Source organism: Hippichthys cyanospilos, chromosome 16 (genome assembly GCF_059441005.1).
Source record: "Hippichthys cyanospilos isolate Australia breed blue-spotted pipefish chromosome 16, RoL_Hcya_1.0, whole genome shotgun sequence".
In the NCBI taxonomy this organism is placed as follows: Eukaryota; Metazoa; Chordata; class Actinopteri; order Syngnathiformes; family Syngnathidae; genus Hippichthys; species Hippichthys cyanospilos.
In genome coordinates, this window is record NC_142384.1 from 10698584 (window position 1) to 10716412 (window position 17829).

At 43.0% G+C, this 17829-nt stretch overlaps 4 protein-coding genes across 5 annotated transcripts; 1 reads left to right on the forward strand and 3 right to left on the reverse strand.

Moving 5' to 3' along the window:
- Positions 1–327: 327 nt before the first annotated feature.
- On the reverse strand, positions 328–5737 carry cnp (2'',3''-cyclic nucleotide 3'' phosphodiesterase). The gene is made up of 4 exons (XM_088437965.1): positions 5614–5737; positions 2759–4140; positions 2064–2191; positions 328–1516 (listed from the first exon to the last, which is right to left on the reverse strand). The coding sequence occupies exons 2-4, from the start codon at positions 4098–4100 to the stop codon at positions 1064–1066; spliced, it is 1923 nt and encodes a 640-aa protein (XP_088294091.1). The 5' UTR covers positions 4101–4140; positions 5614–5737; the 3' UTR covers positions 328–1063.
- A 130-nt stretch (positions 5738–5867) lies between these two features.
- On the reverse strand, positions 5868–7991 carry odad4 (outer dynein arm docking complex subunit 4). 2 transcript variants are annotated; one of them, XM_088437967.1, is made up of 6 exons: positions 7809–7991; positions 7492–7623; positions 6779–6932; positions 6608–6663; positions 6425–6536; positions 5868–6355 (listed from the first exon to the last, which is right to left on the reverse strand). In XM_088437967.1, the coding sequence occupies exons 1-6, from the start codon at positions 7932–7934 to the stop codon at positions 6135–6137; spliced, it is 801 nt and encodes a 266-aa protein (XP_088294093.1). In that variant the 5' UTR covers positions 7935–7991; the 3' UTR covers positions 5868–6134. The 2 variants fall into 2 exon arrangements, with proteins under 2 accessions (XP_088294093.1, XP_088294092.1); XM_088437966.1 differs by having other exon boundaries at positions 6425–6539; positions 7809–7983.
- Positions 7992–8251: 260 nt separating this feature from the next.
- On the reverse strand, positions 8252–14858 carry dnajc7 (DnaJ (Hsp40) homolog, subfamily C, member 7). Its single transcript, XM_088438008.1, has 14 exons — positions 14768–14858; positions 13928–14016; positions 13721–13845; positions 13536–13649; positions 12095–12169; positions 11918–12036; positions 11063–11216; positions 10819–10983; positions 10392–10483; positions 10233–10306; positions 9503–9649; positions 9285–9437; positions 9148–9210; positions 8252–9051 (listed from the first exon to the last, which is right to left on the reverse strand). Exons 1-14 carry the CDS (start codon positions 14839–14841, stop codon positions 9014–9016), a joined length of 1482 nt encoding a protein of 493 aa, XP_088294134.1. The 5' UTR covers positions 14842–14858; the 3' UTR covers positions 8252–9013.
- A 221-nt stretch (positions 14859–15079) lies between these two features.
- nkiras2 (NFKB inhibitor interacting Ras-like 2) lies at positions 15080–16939 on the forward strand. The gene is made up of 4 exons (XM_088437313.1): positions 15080–15113; positions 15383–15491; positions 15753–15994; positions 16071–16939. Exons 2-4 carry the CDS (start codon positions 15398–15400, stop codon positions 16311–16313), a joined length of 579 nt encoding a protein of 192 aa, XP_088293439.1. The 5' UTR covers positions 15080–15113; positions 15383–15397; the 3' UTR covers positions 16314–16939.
- Positions 16940–17829: the final 890 nt, after the last annotated feature.

A 17829-nucleotide genomic window follows, 5' to 3' on the forward strand; every position in this document is an offset into this window, starting at 1 on the left:
AGAACAATAACGCTGTGTTCGATTTAAGTCCCAGATTTCTTATATTTGTGAACATTTTCAAATCTTTGTACGCACGATATTTGTTTAGTTGGATGCCCTGGGATTTTTATAACTATGTCTCGGTGCAACAAATGTTGGGAAACGCTGCAGTCAACTTGTCACTTTCTGGCCTTGGCGGAGGGAGCAAATAGGTAGTCACATGTGGCTTAAGCACACGTTTCGTTAAAAAGAAAATCTAATGGCAGTATGTGGTGACTGACACCTGCTGTTCATGAAGTGAAATAAACAGTAAAAGAACGTGGTCAGTACAAAATAGACATAGGTAAGTATTGCTGGACCAACACCATGATCTTGGTTTTTATTAAGTGTACAAAACAAGTGCAAAAATAGTGCTTCATGAGAGCTACACAAAGGTGGACTTCCAAAAGAAAAAAAAAAAAAAAAAAAAAGTCAAAGGTTACATTGAAATGTCAATACATTGTTCAAGGTGGTTTAAAAAAAAAATGTGACCAAGATTTAGATTCACAGCGTTCTTTGAAGTGCAAGCAGCTGGGGGAATAATGCCGAATTCTTGGGTCTTCCCTTTCAAATTACGCACAGTGCAAAAGTGCAAAGCGGCATCTGGAACGCATACGTCAATGATACATTTAAACGCACAGCTTTGGCCTATTTGCTAGTTACAATCACTCTTTCTATGACTAGCTCATCCATTTGACTAAGACAACAAGGTAGCTTTCAAGCTATTCAAAATTGTGTACCATGACCAAAGACTAGGGATTTGGGATATGCACTAAGTACAGGATTTCCACTCTCACACAATGCATGCGAGTCTAAAAAGGTCCTTAAAGCCTGCCACTGAATGATGGCGCGGCTTGAGTGAACTATATGAACTACATTGAAGGCATAGTGAGCTACGTGACTGAAGGCATTTTGGGTAGTGCAAAATGGGTGGGGGTAAAGAGAAAAAAAACAAAAAGGCACACAAAGTTTCTGGCTAGCTAGAATTGAAGCCCTTCAACTTTCCTATTTTGGGAATTTGTCAGCCATCTCATCCCACACTTCTTCACAAGATGGTGCAGTTCTTCTTCTTCTTGGAATCCTTTTTGCCTGCCTCGCGGGACGGGTCCCTGCGCTTGTAGAAACTGGAGAAGCAGGCCGCCGCGCACATGGGCTTTTTCAGCTCCAGCATCCAGCGGCCTTCACCGTAAAAGCGCAGCGTGCCGAGCTCCATGTCGATGACAGGCTCCCCCTCCTGCAACACCAGAATCTGCAGCAGATCCAGACCCGTTTGGACCGGCTCCACGCCCTCAGCGCAGCCCAGGGTGATGTGGGCGCGGCTGCCCGCCGGCAAGGAGGCGGCACCGGGGACAGAAGACTCCGCCTCCTTTTCTGCATCGGAAGGCCACAGCACGAGCTGTTCCTCAGTGAGGCGGACACGGGCGCCGAAGGTCCGGGGCGTGACGAAAAGAGCGCTCACGGTCAGATCAAACACTGAGCCGTACAACTCTGACACGGCCTGGAAGGGAGGGGAGAAAAAAAAAAAAAAAAAAGACTAGTTGCATCATTTAGACATACTTTTCAAATTTTTTGCAAAGGTTAAACAAAATGAACATACTGAGCATTTAGATGTGGCAAATGAACCCTTAATCAGAGAAATGGAGCCTTTGCTTGGGGAAAATTGCATTTCTTTAAGCACTTGCATATTGGGCGGGGGAACAAGGTGGATACCACGCTTTGGGGAGGGGGTTCTCCCCGCCAACAACTGGCACAGGACTGCCATTGTTTCTTTCACAGACCGTTTGTTTGGACTCAAAACAGAATTTTCTAAAGCCAAATGGTTGCCTCAACAGGTGGCGAGCGCAGCGGTGGCACTTGGGCCAAATTCATTGTTGGTACAGAAAACAGCCAAACGCCGGATTAAGGTCATTTGGTGTGGCGACATGTTTGGCCACTAAGGACGCAAAGGAGGGGTAGGGGGCATTTAAGCATGGGAGTTCAATGTGGTAAATGGGTAGATGCTGTTTTCAGTTAGTCACAATAATTGAAGGAACAGTGTGCCTTACTGGTTTCGCTGCATATTCTTTGGCTCCCTCTGCCTTGCCATAGTCACAGAATTTGGTGGTACAGTGGAGGCTTCCTTTGCTTTTGAAGTATTGCTCCAGAGGAACTCCCTGGCCTTCATTCAGAGACGCTGCAAAGACAAGGAGAGATGAATCAGAGGTGGAAAAACGCTAACTCAATCTTTAAAGATTGCAACGTGTTCTAAAAAGACTTTAGTCATCCACTGTGACAGTCATCAGTTGCACTGATGATTTGTATTTGCATTTCACTTCAGTGTTTTCTACACAAACGACGTTTATAAACAGACAAAAATTAAAACTCATTTCAAGTTAATGTATATATGACCAATCAAAAGTTTGGAAACACCTTACATATTAAGGGGTAAAGAAACTCAAGCTTTTGACTTGAAAATGCACAGCTGTGAGCCGAAGATTGTTCCAGGTCATAATAAAATCATCCATATGAAGCTAAGTAAGAAAATATCAAGATGTGCAAAGCCATTCCGGGTAAAAGGCGCCTTCTTTCAAAAATCTAAATTATGAAACATTGTTAAGAGTAACACTTTTGTCTAACATATTTCTTAATGGTTACTTTGGTACTGATGTATCTGAAGTACTGATGAATGGCAAAAATACGTGGACAGTACTTTGCCACTAGTCAGTGGTAGCAAAAATGTGAGATGATGTGTTTCACTCACAGCCAACAGCGTTCTTCTTGACATCATCCAGCGCCGTCAGGAAGTCGTTGCCCGTGGACCTGAGCCGGTCCTGCGCAGGGGCCAGCAAGAACCAGCCGAAGAATAGCGGCAGGCGCACGTCATCCAACTGGCGCTTCATGGCGTTTATGGCGGCCGGCTTGCGTCCGGTCATCTTGGCCAGCCGCGCGGCGTCGGCACTCCATTCTGTGCGCGGCTCGAGGAAGAGCGTCACCATGCGCTGCTCCCGGGCCAACTCGCCCAAGCGGGCCAGCCGCTCCTGGGTGTGGTTGGTGTCATCCACCACCACCAGCAACGATGGGGCCTCAGCACAGCAGGACGCCACCGCTTCATCCAGGGCCTTGTGCACAAGGTGTGCATCCCCGCCGTGGTCCGTGCTATCCCCGTAGTCGTCGGCGCAAAAGACGGAGCAGTGGTCCTTGTAGGCGTCGGCCAGGGCGCGAGACAGGAAGGTCTTTCCGCTTCCTGGAAGGCCTCTGATAACTACAAGGGTACGAGCGGTGCGCAGAGCGTCTTTGGTCTTCTCGTCTTTCAGGATAGGGAATGACAGGGAGCCGGCAGAAGGAACTGTCGCTTCCTTGTCGGGCGCGGCCTCACTCGACTCCGCTCCTGTCGGATCCGATGACTTGGCACTCATTTCCGGCTCGTCTTTCTTCTCTGGCTCTGCTGCTTCAGCCTGTGTTACCTCCACCTCCTGCACGGAGGCTTCAGCTGGCTTCTGCACGGAGGCTTCAGCTGGCTTCTGGACGGACTCTTCAGCTGGCTTCTGGACGGACTCCTCAGCTGGCTTCTGGACGGACTCCTCAGCTGGCTTCTGGACGGACTCCTCAGCTGGCTTCTGGACGGACTCCTCAGCTGTCTTCTCCACTGGGACGTCAACTTTCTCACTAACATTTTGGGACAAGGCCTCCTTGACAACTTCTTGTGCCTCAACTTCCTCCAAAACTTTTTCCTGAACCTTCTCTGGACTGGGAGGCCGTGGTTCCTGTGGCTGCTGTGGCGCGGCCTCTTCCTTCGTTGGCGGGACAGTTGACTCAGCTTCTGGAACCGATTCAGAAACTGGCTCCGGCTCTTCTGGTGTGGCAACAGCTACTGGCGGCTCAGGTTCAGGGATTTCTTGAGGCGAATCATCCTGGACAGGCGCGGTGATTCCGGCTGTGTCGCCACTGCCATTCACCGCGAGCTGCTCCTTCTCCTCCCCCTCCCCCTCAGCATCTGCTGGCTTCTCAGGCTCGACAGACGCTTCAAGCTGCGTCACCACCGCCGTCTCCTGCTGTGGACTCTGCAGCATGTCGAAAACCTCGCCGCTGTTTTCGGGGTCCATTTTAAGCTGAAGAGCGTCACCAATTCACACTAACATGTACCTTAAATGCAGCACAGAGGGAAAACACGTCAGACTGACTCACTCTCATTTTAGAGTTGTATCGACAACTTGATTAAGCAGCGTCTCAGTCAAAAGTTTGGAAACGTTTTCATATTTCGCCTCCCTGATGAAGTCATCCAGACAATCCAATAACACACAAGAATTCATTTAAGTTAAAAATGTTGTTCGGGGAAAATGTGGTGGAGTTGGACTCCTTTAGAAATAGGCACATTTCTTCCAAAATTTTACAACTTTTCACATCTTGGTATTTTCTGTGCACTTTATGATGTGGATGATTCTTTCCGCATTGGATTGGTTTTCAGTTGTCATCTGCACATTTAAGAGTTAATTGATAGAATGTGTTGTGCTTCCTAACTTTTGACTGGTACTGTGTATCTGCACAACCTTACGAGATCCTATTACATCTAAAACAAATCTAAATTAAAAAAAATATATTCATTTAAAAAAACTACAATTTAAAATATTAACTGTAAAAACATAGGAGACAATTCTCGATGTAAAAGCTAAATTATAGAAATGTTTTAACAATAGTAAGACAATAGAAACCAAAAAAGCAGTTCACTTTCGCACTTTTTTTGCACACTTGTTTATTTGGCTCTCACATTTTCTGTCTTAATATTAAGCAAGTAAGTTAAACTTTTACTTATGCACCTTTGCACATTTCTTCTGGACTGTAGAACACTAACAGTTGCAAATATTTGAAATCATTATTAAATGTAGCCAACCAAAATGGCTCCAAAAACACACACAAGTTGTCCTGGAAGTGTTAACTATAATGAGAGAAAAACCAAATATCAACAAAAGACCGAGCAAACAAAAGGCAGTTCCATTTTTTTTTTTTAATGCTAATCCTGGGCACCTGGCGTCAGACTCAACAGTGCCATCTAGCGAACGAGCGGCAGGCATTTTTAGTCTTACCCCAAATTTCTGCTTCGTTAACCAGATGTGCGAACGTGTCGTGTCACGAGACGGGAAAAACGAGCCGGAAACTCAAAACTAATTCTAAAAACGGGAAACGGTCAATAATAAGGCTATGAATAAACGTGCAAGTGCAGAAACGAAACTTATGCAAAGACTTTCCCTTTTAGTTTCCATAACGATGCCAACAGCTGTTGTGTGGGTGACGCAGTGAATTAAGTCATACCGCGTTATGCTTAAAAAAAAAAATCACATATTCTTGAGCTTGTGCGCCATTAAAATACGCAAACACTTTTAAATTATAGATAAACAGGGAGGGGAAAAAACATCAAGCGAGAGGGTGGAGGCTAACGTGGTACACAAACAATTAACATGCCAGTCAAACGCGCGGATTACAGCAAGCTATCGTTCTCGTCTTTGTTTGGAGGACAAAGTACACTTGAGTAGTTAATTTCCCCCCCAAACTGTTAAATAAAAAAATGTTAAGGAAAAATAGCCATCCGTGAGCTTTTAGCCGTTCGACATGCCAACTTACCAGCATTCGGTGCGGACGAGTACCACGCGGCCGCGCTCTTCGGCGTACAACTATAAGCTAACCGGGCACGCCCACGCACACGCGCCGCTTCGCTTCTTCAAGGCACAAGTGCACGCACGCATGGCGGCGGGAACGCGCACGCCGGGAGGGGCCTTGGGCACGCCCTTCAAAAACCGGAAGTAGGGGTGACATGAAACTACAAGGAAATGAAACCTTTTTGTTTTCAACTGACGCAATATAATAGAAGCAATGAGGATGTTCAAATCTCAATAATTATATTGATGATAATTAATGCTAGTGCTACGTTACTATCGTAACGATGGCGAAACTTACAGCATAATAGTTATGAAATGTGGCAGTGTTTTTTTTAATTGAAAAGCAAACGAAATAAAAGGAAAGGGCGAGAGACAATTTGAACCATGGAAACTGCTTGAAAAAATACTTTTGTCATAAAACATGCATATTTCCCCACCAAACACCGTATTATTTAAAGAATAAAACAAAATTATGCTATGTATTTCTCAATATTCTACAGATTCTTTACTATTAAAGTTTACAGGTTCTGAGGAGGCACGAACAGGTGTCTTGTTCCGCTTGCATCGTTGTCTTCGGTGGTCTTTGGATGGAGAAGGCTGGGGCTTCTGCTGGTTCCAGAAGTCAGCGCAGTCGTCCAAGTATGAGAGGCAACCCTGGATGACATCCTGCAGTTGCTCACCGTTCCTCGTCTTGTCTTTCATCAAGTCTGCAGATCGGCATTCATCCAAACATGATAAAATGATATATATGAAATTATAAACCCCAAAAAACATACTTTCATCCTTTAACAGCTTCTCCAGATATCTTCTGTCCTCATAAAATTCCCCAAGATATTTCTTGGTCTTCTTCTTTGTCTTGGAAGCATGTGGCTTCTTGGCTGTTGTCATCTGCTGTTTGAGATTGTTTATGTTAGGTGCAATAGTATGTAGAGTGATTTAAAAAAAAGATGTGTGACTACCTCTACATCTTTTCGCAGCATCTCTGATTTTAGCTTCTGTTTGACGGCAGCAGGGACTGAGTGATGACACGCAGACAGATTTCTAATCAATCAGTAGTTGGCCACTAGCTCTTAAATCTTAAAGCATGAAATCTTGTATCAATGCTTCTAACATCGGTGCAGGCTGCATACCAGTAATAGCATTCTCGATAGCTTCCTGCGCTTTCTGGATGCCCAGCTGGAACTTGTGGACTTGTGGACGAAGCTTCAGCCCTTGATGGTAAAAGACGAGGGCAAATTCAAACTCCCCCAAGCAGTACAAAGCCTCAGCCTTCTGGTACAACCCCTTTGTAAAAAAAAAAAAAAAAAAAAAGTACGTCACATTTTTCGTTTCATTTACACCGAGGATATTTATCACACTTTTTATACTTTTATATATTTCTTGGAGTCAATATATGATAAGTAAACAAAATGTGTACCAGATGAAAGACCAAAGTCTTATTATATATTTAGTATCTTTAAATATTTACTAGTCAAACTGGTCTCAATCGCACTTCTGGCATATACAGGAAATTTTAGCAGGGTGCATACTTCATGGGCCCATCCATTGTATATTTTGCATTGCACCCAGATTTCTCCTGAGGGCTGATTGAAAGTTTTATAATAGAAAATTGGTTCTCCATCCGGCTCATAATCTGCTAATGTATTGTATTCTCAAAAGAGGGCACGCCCCTGATTATAGGAGTTGTAGACAGAAAGAAAACTAGTCCAATTCTGCACTGTACATATTCCGATTTTTGTTGCGCCCTCTGGCGGAGAACATTATTGCTACCTACCAGTGTGACAAACCCAAACCCCCTACTGCGATTAAAACAAAACAAAACAAAAAAGAAAACAACACTTACCTCAAAAAAGGACTGGTCTTCTTGAAGTGAAGCTTCAGCGTCCACCAGGGCCTTCTCGTACTGACCCATTTTTAGGTAGCATTTAGAGCGGCCCACGAAGCAGTGTTTGTCCTCGGGTTTTAGTGTCAGCGCCTGTGATGCGATAAATAATATATAAAGTATACGGCGCCAAACACAGAACTAGTTAAAAAAAAAAGGCCCGCTTCGCATGTAATATGGGTTTGGTTCAGTTATATAGCAGACGAAAATAAGCAACAAAGTCCGCTAGAAAATATGCCTTGAATTTTTCCAAAGTTTTGGATCATGTGAGCACCCACCGCGCTATAGATCTCCGCAGCCTTCTCACACTCCCCCTTGAGCATCAACCAGTCTCCATACGCCATCAAATTCGAGAAAACACATTTTGTCTTCGGACCTTTGCACTCAGAGTCGGTTTCAGACATTATTCCCCTGAGAATTTCTTCCAAAATGCGGGCGAAAAAAATCCAACGCGGCAGACCAGGGTCCTCCTTGGTTTGGTTACCTGGCAACGGCGCTAACAAAGGGGGCCAACAGCGCCCCCGCCTGTAAAATATACAGAAACGCGAGTTTGGGCCTCGAATTACATTTTTGACAAATTTCATTGAATATTCATTATTACCACAAAAAAAGATGAAGCAATACAGGCCCACAAAAAAAATCCTAAATAATGTGAACATTTTCTTGTCACATCTGTATTTCTCCCCTTTTCGGTTGCAACAACACATGTAAACGAAACAGATGAGGTTTTGACTTTATTGACACGGTTGATAAAAACAGGAAGGTTTCACCAAAATGACAATGACAGTAGAGGTGAGTACGCCGCGATTTTTCCCACTTTATCGCTGCCAACAGGAAATATTTTTAATTTTCAGACAACATTCTAGATATGCTCCCATCCTTTCATGGAATTGCATTTTACTGGTTGGAATATCACATCTTCCATGTGTTTGTTTTGTTGCTTGTGTAAAAAGCTGTGACTGGCGCGGGAAAAAAGACAATAAATATCAAAATAAGAGGATGACAAAAAATAAAAGATCACAATGATCAAAATGATACATTCCAGTCACATGTGCAACGCGGCAATCTGTGGATGGCAATGTTGAATAATAAAAAAAAAAAAAAAGTGATTTTATACAAACAATGGATGCTCCCACTGGCGAATATGCCATTTAGTGACCGTCCCTATTGGATACGCCAAATAATAAAATGGCGGTTGCGAGTTCATGCAGAGCGGGAAGCACTCTTGACTTCCCACGTGGACCCCCTATTAAAAAAAAAAAAAAAATAGAGTAGCTGCACGATGCTCACTTCAAATGTCTTCTGTGTAGAACTAAGTTTATGTTTGGTTCCTGCGTGTCTGTATATGTGGTTGCATTGAGTCAATGGCGGAGATGACAAGGATCCGTATCTTCTCAAGGATACAGCCGGCGGGTCAGGGGGGAGGGGCGGCGTGCGTCGACAAGTCCTGACGTAGTGCCGGACCAGCGGGAAAATGGACCACTTAACCGAACTGGAAGAAGAAATTTCCTGGTCCGGAGGCTGAAATGTAAACACAATGTCAAAACACTAGACACAAAGTCAAATTTGTAAAGAATTAAAAGTAAGACGATACATCTTTATCCCCCCCAAGCTTACCCTCAAAACTGAAACCACCGGGACCGCCAAAGAACGCCTTGAAAATGTTGTTGGCGTCAAAATCTGGTGGGAGACAAAACATGAATTTCCACCAAAGGCGTACTTGTAGCGTATGATGACGCGAGCCCCCTCCTTACCGCCCATGTTCATGCCCTCGTCCTCAAGGTCCTGCCCGCTGTCGTAACGTGACTTCTTCTTGGGGTCCGACAAGATACTGAAGGCCTCGCCCACTTCCTTGAACTTCTTTTCTTCTTCTTTTTGCACCTCTGCACTAGCGCCGCTGTGGCGATCTGAAAGAAAGCGTCGACCATTTAAGAGAGCAATAAAGGCGGGGATATAATAATGAGTGCAGCACCTGGGTGATGTAAGAGCGCCCGTTTGCGGTACGCCTTCTTGATCTCCTCCTCAGTGGCGTTCTTGTCCACGCCGAGCACCTTGTAGTAGTCTTTTCGCTTGCTTTTCTTCAACTCCAGCTGTGCATGTTTTAGCAGCTGCTTGTGCTCTATAACACGAAAAGAAGGAAAATGACTCAAGCTCTTTATTCAGGACCGTATTAGGAGGATCACATACATCCCACCATGCATTGCTTCAACACAGAATGCAAAAACGTTTTTATATAGTACAATTCATATAATATGAGGAGGATCACATACATCCCATGATGCATTGCTTCAATACAGAAAATGCAACTAAAGCTCTTGATATTGTACCCAATGAGGATCACATACATCCCATGATGCATTGCTTCAATACAGAAAATGCAACTAAAGCTCTTGATATTGTACCCACTGAGGATCACATATATCCCATGATGCATTGCTTCAACACAGAAAACGCAACAACTCAAGCTCTTTCTATAGTACCGTATAAAGAGAATCACACATACCCCATGATGCGTTGCTTCAACACAGAAAATGCAACAACTCAAATGCTTTATATAGTACCCTATAAGCAGGATCACATATATCCCATGATGCATTGCTTCAACACAGAAAACGCTACATAACACACTAAGCACTTTACTTGTAAAACCACACTCATCTTCTAACAATAGGGGCACACGATTGTTTACGTTTGCTTCCTACCTTTAGTCTTCTCTGTCTGGTAGACCTTCTCGTAGTCGCGAACCGCCTCTTCATACTGTTCCGTGTCCATGTAGCTGCAAGGTCACAGACGGACAGGATGGAACGCCATGGGGTCAATGAAATAATGGAAAACGCGGAGACAATTAAGCCATTTGGTACCATTGCGCTCGCCGCAAGTAGGCCTTGATGTAGGTCTCATCCAGCTTAATAGCTTTTGTGCAGTCTTCAATGGCCTGTTCTACTTTCTTCAGCTAAAAGAGAAGAAACAAGAGAAGATTGAACTGCATGTTCTCATCTTAATTCATTAGGGATGGGACGAGATCCTGTGCGAAAAGTGAGATTATCTAGTGAGATTAGAACGGCGCAAGATTTTGCGTAAGTACATGACGAGATCTTTTTCTTTTGGCTGTTTACAAACGCTTATTCCAGGACAAATCAGATCAATAATTTTGTTGCAAAACTCTCATCTGGTTCCCGTGGACTCAATCTTGTGACATCTCATTTCGTGGGAGTCGTTTGTCATCGCATCGCTATTATTCATGCATGCGCTGAAATAGTGGACTGGGTGACGCAAAAACAAAATTACCTTGGAGCCCACGGTGGCTCTGTTACAGTACAGCTTGGCATTGGTCTTGATGTTGTTGGGGTCTATTGTCAGCGCCTCAGAATAGAGGACGTAGGCGGCATCAAAGCTGCCCTCCTTGAAGGCCTTGTTGCCCTCCTCTTTCTTGGCCTTCAGCGCCTTGGCATTCTGATTAGAACAGAGCGTGTATGAAAAAGCTACACAACAACTACTTCAACCTTAGATGAGAAAAGTGTAGAATACTGACTCTACAGGCAAGGCGTGCTTTTTCGTGGTCCGGCGCCATGCGCAAGGCTTGCACGAAGAACTGGACCGCTTTATCGATGCAGTCCTCGTAGTACAGACAAAGGCCGCGGACGTAGAGCGCGTCTGCGTTGGTGGAGTCCATTCTTAATATGTCACTAAAAGTGGAAGAACTGTATTAAAAACATGCTCGGAAATGCTTGCAATTTCATGTAGACTCCCACCCGCTATTAGCATCACTGTTTTATCCATGGCTACATATGAACATGTAAATATGGTTAGGTATTATTGCAAAAACACAATATACAGCATGAGACAGAAATTTGGAAATTCTAATTCAATGTTTATTCATTTCCTATGTAATAGTAAAGTCATGGAAACTACGCAGCAACACTTAAGGTAAAAATGACTTATGTGAAACTTTTTAATCAAACCGAAATACGGTTTGGATTTTAAAGTAGTGAAAATACGCAATATTAGCTCAGGACAGTTTTGCACATCTTGGTCATTTCTCAGTCAGATTTATGATGTGGATGATGCTTTATGACTCGGATTGACGGATGTGCATTTACGAGTTAAGCACATGAATTTATTGACCTATTAATGTGTCTGACAGGTATTGAATATTGAATACGAACTATACATCCTAATCCTTGACTTGCATTTGAACAATATGGACCCAAAAAAATTAAATGGAAAAGTGAGCGCCAGAAAAATCCAGGTTGTTTCTGGGTACAGTGGAAAAGGGCCTTCTGTATAGAACTCTGTATCTTAATCTACTGTTTGTGATCATTTTTAAATACAAAATATGTACACGAAAAGGGTGTGTCATTAAGACGGTCGAGTACATCCAACAAACCTGGCCACAGACTGAGCTTCCGGGTAGCGTCCGAGGAGGGCCAAGCACTCCGCTTTCAATATTTTGAACCGATGGCATGCCGACGCCGACTCCAGGGCTCGGTCCATGCAGAAGACCACCTGGAGACACACGCGCGATGAAGTGTCACCAACCGTCATTGAGAGTCTTAGAACTTACCATGCGGTAGTCTCTCTTGTCGAAGCCGATCTCTGCCATCCGTTCGTAGTCCAGGATGGATTCGGCAATCTTGAGCTTGAAAAAAAAAAAAAAAAAAAAAAAAAGGTAATTTCAGGGAGATTTCTTTTAGTTTGAAATTTGGAAGGAAGCTATGACATCTTGCAGGAATTAGATTTAAGATTAAACACCAAGACTTTCTTCTGGTGCAGTGAAAATGCCGCCTTCAAATTGAAATACAGTCCAGATTCTGTTCTATACTGTCAAAGTAGTCTTTCCACAAAAATATTTCAATGCAATTGAGAGAAATGCTAGTTTTTAAGGTTTTAAGGATGTTTTGCTTAACCCTTTACTGAGCACTTTCGGATGACAGTCTAAACAGGAAAAAACGGCCTGTACTAGGCACACATTTTTCTATTTTTAAGTCCTACACAGGCAAGAATTTTCAGGATTTTAGAGAAATTTTGGGGTATGTTAGAATTTAAGCAATAGCTGTTGAAGACGCTTTCAGCCATTTTGCCTGCTTAGACTATCAGCCGGAAGCATCAGCTGTGCCCGGTACAGGGTTAAAACAATAGATTTTCAAAAGCTTTCTGCATGTGAAAGCAATCTAATTCAATATATTTTAATGCCATTACAGGAACAGTACATTTCCTTTCCAATTAAGAGGAAATGAATTGGAACATGAACAACTCAATGCAAAACACTGTTATGGTAACTCCTTTGCAAAATGTTGATTGCTATGTCTTTCTTTTGTTGAATTTTGTGACACAATCTTTTTTCCAGAGTTGTTGAATATGCCTCATTATACATGTGATATATGTAGTTAGAAAGTTTAATAAATCATACTGATGGCACAGGTATGGTTTTAGTCTTTTTTATCTATAAATGCTTTGCAATGGTTATGGGGCACTGGGTTGAAAAAATATCACACAGCTGGTATGTAATTGCAAACAAGTTGAGAAGAAGTAAACTAAATCATTGTTATTAATCAGAGGCAAAAACAAACAAATAAAAACACTAACAAATTGTCAATTTTCACCAACAAAAATGACACTTAATGATGTCTTTATTATTATTATTTTTTTAATGTTTTTGACTATAGGTTAATTTACTGAACTGGGATGTATTTTATATTGAGTACAGATTTAACACTACTGATTAAAGTTACATGACATTTCAACACAATAGGGACTATACTGTTTATATATTCTAGGGTTATTCTATAGGGTTTTAAATATTGTCTAATGCGTGAAGTTAAACAAATAGTTTTTTTTTTAAAAAAGCCAAGTTCACCAATTAGTATTTTTCAACTTCTACAGAATGACCTTTAGGCTGGTTGTGTTCAATTTGGAAATGCACAATTAGTTGTTCACTTCTATGGAATGAAGCCTAAAGATTAATCCACTGAATTCTGGTCAACCAAACACCAGAACCTACTGACCTCCTGCTGGGCTTGGCCGTTGTCAGGCTCTAGCTCTAGAACCTTCTGGAAGCATCGTGAGGCCGCCATGGCATTGCCGAGGCACAGGTGGCACTTCCCCTCTCGCAGATGCCCCTGCGAGCCGCACAGCTTTTATCGTATGACAAAAAAAAGACCATGGCTTGTGTTCAATTTGCTCAACGCACCTTCATGAAGGAGTTATCCAGCCTCACTGCTTGCTGTGAATCCTCCAAAGCCTCGCGGTACCGACACAGCATCATTAGTGTGGCCGCTCGGTTGCCGTAGTAACTCGCGTTCTTTGGACACATATCTGCACGGGGGAAAAAAATAATTGCAGAAATGAAATCATGCCCACAAGAAAAATAATGGCAAAGATCTTTAACGCTTAATACCAATGGCCTTGGTGTAGTAATTAAAGGCTTCTGCGTAGTCCTTCTGGACATAGAAAGCGTTGCCTTGCTCTTTGTAGCCCTCTGCTTCCCTACAATTAACACAAATATAGAAGTTTCATTCTGAAATAAATAAAATCCTCCTCGGTCCGCATCTGTAGTATATACATGTAGGCAAGAGAGTTGCACAGCATATTGATGAGGCAAAGGAAAAAATAGCATGTATATACAGTACTTGTTCAGTGCAGTTTAGAAAAAAGAATACATATATTGAAAGAGTACATGTCACGGTTATAATATCACGATGAGGATTTTGGTAATCTAAAAAATTATTAGCAGTAGCACAATCTCTGAGTGGACCTTGACAAGTGAAAGTTAGCTGACATTTGCACAGGAAAATAAAACTTGAAAAGTGTAAGGGCGTGAAAGGACATCAACACAGCCCAACTATGGGCACACTGGTTAGCTAAACTTAGACAGGAGTCAAGGAACACATGACACCAAGCACGTTGCTCTCACTGTGGCTGACTGCCATGACTTTTTGGGGAAAGACTGTCATTGATTGTTTGAACGTCACGATCGCACAGAACTTTCGAGAATGACCTTCTTCCAAAGCATGTAAAAAAAAGAAACAAGCAGAAACTTTGGCACGTTACTATCGGATGCATGGAGGCTGTCGGTCAATAAGTGGAGAACAATAACATGAACGGCTCCACGAAGCCAAATAGCGGCTAGTTTTGTTAGCTTTGGGATACGACGACAAGATTCGGAGGCGTGTGGATTTAAAATAGAACTCGAAAGCGTCGCCAGGGTTCCGTTTGGGCTGCTGTCAGCGCGTCCTACCGTTCCAGTTCGTCATCGCTGAGGAGTTCGATGTCAGGGTCCATGTTCACAGCATCGCACCGCTCCGCCGCCATTTTGACGTGAATGTGGAGGGGGCGGGGTGAAATACTGCAGTCGTCGTGACGTCATTGTAAACAGGAAGTCGTTTGTCGGTTTAAATAAAAAAAAAAATACAATATTTTTCTTAGGGTGACTTTGTTGTTTTTATATGAGTTTTATAACGATTTTCTATTTTATCAATTAGTTGAGCTGATGATTTGCGCTGAGTGTCTATTTTATATACTGGATCAGCCTGGCAAGCGTCCCCACTAAATTACGTCACCACTTCTCACTTCCGGACTCCGAGGTAAGCATAAACACAGTTCGATGCCTTGACATTTTTTTTGTAGTTTATTTGATGTGTTCGATCACACACAACACGGACTGTCTTGTTTGATTTTAAAGATACGGTTTATTATGAGCTGTTGGTTCACTTTGCTTCCGATGGTTTGTAGATCTGCAGAAGCTAAAGCTAAGCTAACTTGTTATCAAATTAGGAACCTATCAAGCGAGTAACCAAACGCCAATATTCAGTCGTGGAGTGTTTATCATCTTTTTTTGTTTGTCCGGTAACAGAGAGCAGTTGTCGTCATGGGCAAAAGCTGTAAAGTGGTGGTGTGCGGCCAGGCTGCAGTCGGTAAAACGGCCGTGTTGGAGCAGCTACTTTACGCCAATCACGTCGCAGGTACGTGTGTACTTATCACATTTTGGAAAGACCATCGATTATATGGACGATCTATCGTTTTTTCAATAAAGGGATTAATTCTGGGCGTTTCCGTGGGATTATACTACGTAGAGATGGGCAACGTAGCCATTAATTCAGAAGAAATACTGAACTCACATTATGGTCAAACCTAGTTCTGGACCACAAAAAATGATCTCAGAAATGAATGCATGATGATGATGCAAATGCATTTTCCCACGCCGTGCCTGAATCGTCTGTCAGGTTCTGAGCCCATGGAAACCCTGGAGGACATCTACATCGGCTCCATCGAGACCGACCGGGGCACCCGTGAGCAGGTGCGCTTTTATGACACCCGAGGGCTCCGAGACGGCATGGAATTCCCCCGTCACTACTACAGCTTTGCCGACGGCTTCGTGCTGGTCTACAGCATCGACAGCAAGGAGTCCTTCAAGCGCATGGAAGCCCTCAAGAAGGACATCGACCGACACAGAGATAAGAAGGAGGTATAGTTCCACAATTCGCATTTCCATGTGTTTCGGAAAAAACAAGTAAGCTTCAAAATCCTGTGGTGCTGCACAGGTGACCATCGTGGTGCTGGGCAACAAGCTAGACAAGCAAGAAGAGCGACGTGTGGACTCTAACATGGCGCAGAACTGGGCCAAGAACGAGAAGGTGCGGCTGTGGGAGCTTTCGGTGGCTGACCGCCGGACGCTCATTGAACCCTTCGTGTACCTGGCCAGCAAAATGACGCAACCGCAGAGCAAGTCGACCTTCCCGCTCAGCCGGAATAAGAATAAGGGCAGCGGGCCCACGGACGGCTGAAGAGTGGACGTGCAAAAAAAAAAAAAAAAAAAAAAAAAAAAAGAAAACACAGCTGACAGTTCTATTAGTTCAAGTATATTTTTGTTTGTGCTATTACACAAATATTGATCATAAACTGCTCCTGGTGAATAATATAGCACAGCTGCATTCTGGCTGCTGTATTTAATATTAGTGTACTATTGAAAATGTCTCTAATTATGGTGACCTGATCGCTTTTAAGTGTGACAGATTTGCTCGCAAAAACAAATAAGAAAGGGGCAAATCATTTTTTTTTGACTGTGTTAGTGTTCGGATTGTCAATCATGTCACTTAAATGGCTATCCTACACAATAGAGCTAGCATATTGCGCAAGCTGTTGGTCACGTGGCTTCACTTGTCGTCGAGGAGATTTGTTACATCGCTTCATTTGCTGTTAGATGAATTGATTATGGACTTTTAAAACAATGTTAAATATTGAGGCTGTGTATAATAACATTGTCATTACAGTTGTGTATGTATGTCATGAGCTCAATTGTTGCAGTCTTTTATTTCAGGGACCAACTGTTTAAAATATGTTTTTGTTATCAAAACAACCAAATCAATTGGTTGTTTTCTAATAAACAACCCAGAAAGTTGGGTCAAATAGATATGGGTTGATCCTTCATTATCCATAATTTTTATTTTTGATCCGCCTGTGTTTAGTCTACTTTCCTTTTTAAACCGCTTTTTTTTGCATTTTCAATAAACAAGTCTTTCTGCCTGACGTTTCTCATATTGACCTCATTTATCAAGTTTGACCCTCTAGGCAGATATTTGACATCTTGTAATTATTAAAAATACAAACGTTAAATCAGAATATCTCCATAGGAAAACCGGGTGTTGCTTTAACGGATTTTCTGAACTCAGACTTATTCCTAGAACAACTCAAATGTTTACATATTAAAACGTTCTTGGGCGCGGGTGCACTGTAGTTAAGTGAGCCACAGATTTCTGACTGAAGATGAAGACAAGACCAGACGTGCGTTCGTCAACACCTCATTGCTCAATTTGGCCACCAGAGGGCGCTCCAGTACTCTCAGTAAAACTCGTAACGTCTTCTGTGAAGCAACTCAATTCCAGCTCGGACTTTCCAGTGCGACGAAATTGCTCACTTTCGGACGGAATATATCACTGCCATAACCTCGATTTGGGGTGAGGATTTTACAGGCCCATCAACTAAACAATTTCATATTGATCGATTGATGAATACATTCAATTTGAACAAACCTGTCCAAAGCGAAATATAATTGATGGCATGCAAGAATCCAGTTTATGGCCCTCGGGTACAATGGGGAGCATTACGCAAGGTCACAGATGTTAACGTAGTGAAAAATGACGCTCTCGTTCCACAGTCGCGTTCGATGCCTGCAAAGGTTAATAATGCCAGATGAGGAGAACCCCTCAAGTGGAACATTTATGAAGCGTTTTATTATTACACGCGCCGTAGCTCCCCCGCCCCCCAGAGGATCGCCCCCAAGAGGGCGATTTCGTCTCATAT